The sequence below is a fragment of the Branchiostoma floridae genome, chromosome 8 (assembly GCF_000003815.2).
Source record: "Branchiostoma floridae strain S238N-H82 chromosome 8, Bfl_VNyyK, whole genome shotgun sequence".
Lineage (NCBI taxonomy): Eukaryota > Metazoa > Chordata > Leptocardii > Amphioxiformes > Branchiostomatidae > Branchiostoma > Branchiostoma floridae.
The window spans coordinates 1,595,175-1,601,021 of NC_049986.1; the positions used below are offsets into that span (position 1 = coordinate 1,595,175).

Here is a 5,847-nt window from a genome sequence, read left to right on the forward strand (position 1 = left end):
CAAATACCATGCAAAACCATTCGCAACATCTCGAGTTATGCTGTCCACAAACACTCGAACACACACACTCAGCCCGCTGCAGTGTCAACGGAAAGTGCTACGCCAACCATTTTAGAGAGACACAACATCTTGCCATTAACGAAAATATAACCTTCTTGGCAAAGGGAATAATTACCAACGATCACATCATGGTAATAAAATTCACCATCTCTAGAATAGTTATTGCATCATTGATATTAACGTTACGACCAAATCAAGCTGTTTCGTGAGACAGTATATTTAATGTTCGAAATAAATTAAAAGTGGGCGTTTTCAGCATACAACTACCACATTAACCAATTTAGTGGACAGTATATCTTTTGAAAGGTCAGCAGACAATGGAGAAAAATTGCTGCCCAAGTAGCATGGTTCAGTGACCAAGTAGGACATGGTTACATAAATGCACCTAAATTCAAATGTCAGTTATTTTGTCACACGTTAAGAACAGAATGACTGATTAAGGTCCCAATTTCACGATTTAGATTTCAAAATTTTCATATCATCCCGGACCTGGTATTTAAAGAGCGATCAGTAATCCACCAGGTCTTTAGACACACCTGTAGCTACTTTGGACCAGTCCGTACTCCACGCCTACGGCAATCTCCAGCTGCAGGTGTTGGGACATCTGAACTTTTGACCATCCGTATTTTATATCAACCCGATCTTACCGCAGTTGATATCAGCGAAGTCTGACTAATATTTTCTATCGCGTCCCTTTCAGCAAAGTGTTAATAAGACAGACACGTTTTACTTGGTCATATGGTTATAGTATGAAAGTTGTACCTGAGATATTGCTGCCGATTTGAAAAAAAAACAAAACAAATCTATGATAGCTCTGGTCGTACAAACATCGTTATTTTGGGTCCTTGCCCATAGATTAAACCTGGGTACCAGTCAGGACATCACATGGAGGGTGGTCAAACTCCCTTTCATAACCTCCTTGGTGTGTGGACGAGCCAGGATGAGGCTTGGCACACTCAAGAATCTATGAGGATCTGCATGGGGGTTCTCGACACCGATTTATGCTGAGTTAAAAGGAACCCCCACCGTATTACGCTAAATAAAGGATGGAAATTACGCTAAATTTGGACGCCTCGCTACAAATTATGTAGATAAGATGGTTTTCCCTACGAGTTACGTGAAATAGAAATAGGCTGCCTACGCCTTACCTAAAAGAGCATGCAGACCCCTCACTATATCGAATCCCGTCACCAATGGCTACACATTTGCATACTTGCTACCCCGCCTGCAGACGACCCGAGAAGAACACTCCCCAGACACCAATATCACCGCAATCGGGGTGAAAAAACCCTACTAGGTACGTAACATCTTCTTAGCAACTCATTATGACATTGTGACTTGTGTTATATTCGCAGCTGAAATATCTGTTTTTCTCCGTTTCGATCAATTAAGGGTTATTGACCCGCCCCAAGGTGTATATGGTGCCATATTGCCTGGTCCTTTGCTATAACCACCGAATGAAACCAACGAGTGAGCGAAGCCGAGGAACAGGCGGGTCATTAACGTTACTATAATATAGCCTACCCGAACAAAGCGACAAATTCAAAGTGGCTTTTATGGGAGAACGAGCAGACAAACTTAAGCTCATTTTCACATTTTTTGTAGATTCTACCCTCCGAAAGTATCTATGTGTTTTGTAAGATAAAGACCTCTGACTTCGACCACATATGTTGATAATTTGTAGGCATTTCCTAATATAAACTCCATGGAAGCATTTAGGACATTTCGTTACACAATAATAGACTGAAGAAGACTATTTCTATTTTTGTTGACCCAAATACTAGTAATCTTTTGTGTGAATGTCTCATCAAGGAGGTTATTGTGTCCAGGGACACCTGAAAACAGCCACAACCAGATTGTTATGATACAATAAGATAAAACAAATCAAGGAATAAATAGAGAAATATTTATTGAGGAGACAAAAGGACAGCGACTTTAGTAATGTCTATAACAAAAACGTATAGTACAACTAAACAAGCATATGTCATTTACACGGTTGGTTCTACGGTATAAATACCCCTGTATATATTTGACTGCTAGTACAAAGTACGGGCTATCGTCTCCAAGAACGTAGTTATATTTATCTATCGAACAGAGAGTAGCAAATTCTTATAGCAAGAGGAAAGTAATGTAAACAGACCTGTGTGTTTAACATTGTATAGTAAACAATCCATAACAAAGTGACATTCGTCTTCGATCTCATTTGGGCAGAATGGGAAAACCTTTGGACACGGGGAATTTTAGTATATCTTCCGACTTCTATATTTAGTTTGTGACTACTGATTGCTCTACGAAGTTCAAAACTCTGTATATTCGAAAAATGCTATTTCTAATGAATAAATGAAATGTAATAATGTGACAACAACGAACCATCTTGCAGATGACACCCAGCTAAAACAGCCTTCACCGGACAGACTTATTACAGGGTACGGATCATTGTGGACTTCTGCCCTAATTTCACCCTGCTGCCCGGGTCAATGAACCCTAGTAGTACAGTGGCAAACTCTCCTGGAAATTGAACTCTTCTCTTCCCTTAATAGCCGAGATAGGCCCCACTGACTTAATTGCATTGAATTTCGTGTTGCCATGGCAACCGTTTGTTGACTATCTTTTTGGCGAAAATCGCTAACAATGGAATTTTCACGCTCATTTGCCATATTCTATATTCAAGAATAAAATCTTATGATATTTAATGTATTTTTTCTGCTCCAACTGGTGTTACATCTAGCAAGATGTTTAGGAGGAAAGTATCATTTGACAGGCTGTCTACAGTGAGCCTGTTATAGTACGTGATAGCATGCAGGCCTGGTTGATCGGGTCACCTAGTTGGTATGCCGAATGTCACTTTAGAGGTTATTACACATAGAAGGTAATGCATGTTTTCAGGTATATCATCGTTTTTGCCCTGTACAGCTTTTGTCTAATACCCACGAATAGTATTATATGCGTTTATATTCCGGCTTGTAGTCTACATGTTCTTTCCTGCGCTTCATAGTTTTTATCTGGAAGTTCTGACTATTTTCTCTCTCAATGCAAATCAGGTTATCTAATCCCCCTGGTGTGTTTTGTTCAAACAGAACCTTCCGAACCCGTTTTATCGGTACTCAAACACCTGCAGGGCAAATTTCGGTATTTAGACGGACTATTCTTAACAATGGGAATCATTGGTAGAAAGAGGCTGTCATAATCACCTACCTGAGTTTGAGAACATGAAAAACTTACATTGACATGGTTGTCTGGCCTCGAAAGTGTAATTTGACGGAAAAAAATTACGTCATAATTACGTTACACGGGATCAAAACATAGATGGTGACCTTTTGACACCTTTTAACTGCCTGTAAACAACACAATAACACCTAATTAGAAGCTACTGCAACCACAAATATTGCTAAAAATCTGCTTCTTCGACGCAATAAAGAGGTTACAATCCTGTAATATTCACCTTCAAAATACAAGCATATCCGAAGAAGAAACATTTCTAGAGACACTTTAACCAGGGTTGCCTAATAATTTTGAAAGTAGGCCATCTGTGCGTGTCTAGAAATACTAAAATTTGCCCCCTAGCTGGCTATTGTGTTAAATTTATTTGCTTTAGTATCTGGACTATGTTTAGCACGAAAAATGAGAAGTCACAGAATATGCCATTGTCAGTTAATTGCAATACAACGGATATAGTTTTTCAGTCGATAAGTTAAAACTGTCATCATGTCGCATCGTGTTAATTAGCTGGTTCTTTTCTTTAGTCTTGCAGGATCAAGAGTTTGACCAACATGGCGACCAGAGCCAGATCTCATCTTAAACAAAGGGAGGGAGAGGAGGGACAGGATTCTCCCCGTACCCACAAGTGCAGCTATTGTGATAAGGAGTTTCGCTTTAAAAGTAGACTCAATCTACACCTGCGAACTCACACGGGTGAGAAACCGTATAGATGTGAGGAGTGCAGCAAACAGTTCAGTAGGCTTGGTACCCTGAAAATACATATAAGAAATCACACGGGTGAGAAACCGTATAGGTGTGAGGAGTGCAGCAAACAGTTCAGACGGCTTGGTACCCTGAAAATACACATGAGTACTCACACTGGTGAGAGACCATACCAGTGTGAAAATTGCGGGAAACGGTTTAGTCAGAAATCTATTCTGGAGGACCACATGAGAATTCACACTGGTGAGAGACCATACGAGTGTGAATATTGCGACAAATGCTTCAGTCAGTCAGTTCGTCTGAAGTCTCACGTGCGGACTCACACAGGGGAAACCCCATACAGGTGTGAGGCATGTTGCAAGCAGTTCAGTAGGCTTGATATCCTAAAAAATCACATGAGAACTCACACGGATGAGAAACCGTATAGATGTGAGGCATGCAGCAAGCAGTTTACCAAACTGTCTTGTCTAAAAAAACACATGCGGACTCACACGGGTGAGAAACCGTACACATGTGAGGAGTGCAACAAGCAATTCAGTGACCCGACTCATTTTAAAAGACATATGCGGACTCACACAGGGGAAAAACCGTACAGATGCGAGAAGTGCAGCAAACAGTTCAGTCAGTTGACCAATCTTATGAGGCACATACGGATCCACACCGGTGAAAAACCCTACACGTGTGAGGAGTGCGGCAAACAGTTCATTCAGTTGTCGCATCTGAAGAGTCATATGCGGACTCACACTGGCGAGACACCGTACAGGTGTGAGAAGTGCAACAAAAGCTATCGTCATTCACGTAGTCTTCGTGCTCACATGAAAACTCACATCGGTGAAAGTGTGTGAATAACTGTTTGACGATAACGTGTATATATTCTTACACATTAGAAAAAAATACATCATAAGCTCGATTAATCTTTTTTCGTTTCAAAGTTTAAGGTGGGCTATGATTTACCGCTACTTAATTCAGCCGTGTACTCACAACATGACTTCACTGTCCAAAAATAACGAGAACTGAATTACAGTATAGTAGTTACTATCGTCACGTCCCGTACTTGGTTGGAACTAGAAGCGTTGTTAAAAAAACAGCCGTGGGAATGTATTGTAAGTTTAGAGTAGAGTAGTGCTATACATGAGAAAAGCAGTTGGTAAGGTATCCCCCCAAAAGGTTAGTGAACCAGCCCCTGTTCAGATAGGAGTGGAGACTGAGGGAAGTAGGTCAGACGGGGAGTCTGATTGGAGATCCAGAGGAGAGGGACTGGGAAGATCTTGCCGTTTGGAGAGAAGTGACAAATAAAAAAGGATTGTGAATTGCACGTATCGTCTCGACTTCATTCAATCTTATGAACCTGTAACAATGGCGTTGTCTGCAACGATTGGAAGAGACTGAGGTAGTCGAAAGAGTTTTCCAGAAGGTTCCAGAAGGTTTATGGTAGTTGAGAAGTGAACTATTAATCTGCAGAAGTCTGCATGGTCCCAGTTCTAGTGTAAACGGAAGACTGAGGCAGTCGTAGGAAGTTTCTAGAGGATTTCTGGAAGGACTCCAGCCACTCTAGAGACATTCACTTCAGGGGCAAAAGTTTGGCGGCCCCTTTCTCATGGTCTGAGGAGACGTAAGCAGTAGCTGTGTACACGTCATGGGCCAAATCAAAGTCAGCAAGTTTAGTCATGCCATAATCGCTGACAAGAACGTTTCGCGCGGCCTCGTCACCGTGAGCGATTCGCAGACGTCAGATTGGCACGTGGCGTTGTTCTAATGCCCCCCTCACATTAGGCGAAAATCGATCGGACGACGAGTCTGCGAGCTCCAAATACGAGGAGGCATGACCCTGTTGCCGACGAAGAAATGGCAGAGTTCCCCTCTTTC

The 5,847-nt window shown here is 41.6% G+C and overlaps 1 protein-coding gene across 1 annotated transcript; it reads left to right on the forward strand.

Moving 5' to 3' along the window:
* Nucleotides 1–1,276: 1,276 nt before the first annotated feature.
* Nucleotides 1,277–5,296, forward strand: LOC118420501 (zinc finger protein 45-like). Its single transcript, XM_035827333.1, has 2 exons — nucleotides 1,277–1,357; nucleotides 3,804–5,296. The coding sequence occupies exon 2, from the start codon at nucleotides 3,831–3,833 to the stop codon at nucleotides 4,824–4,826; it is 996 nt and encodes a 331-aa protein (XP_035683226.1). The 5' UTR covers nucleotides 1,277–1,357; nucleotides 3,804–3,830; the 3' UTR covers nucleotides 4,827–5,296.
* Nucleotides 5,297–5,847: the final 551 nt, after the last annotated feature.

Excerpts from the sequence above, each read along its gene's own strand:
- LOC118420501 (XM_035827333.1), top strand. The coding sequence starts at position 3,831 with ATGGCGACCAGAGCCAGATCTCATCTTAAACAAAGGGAGGGAGAGGAG.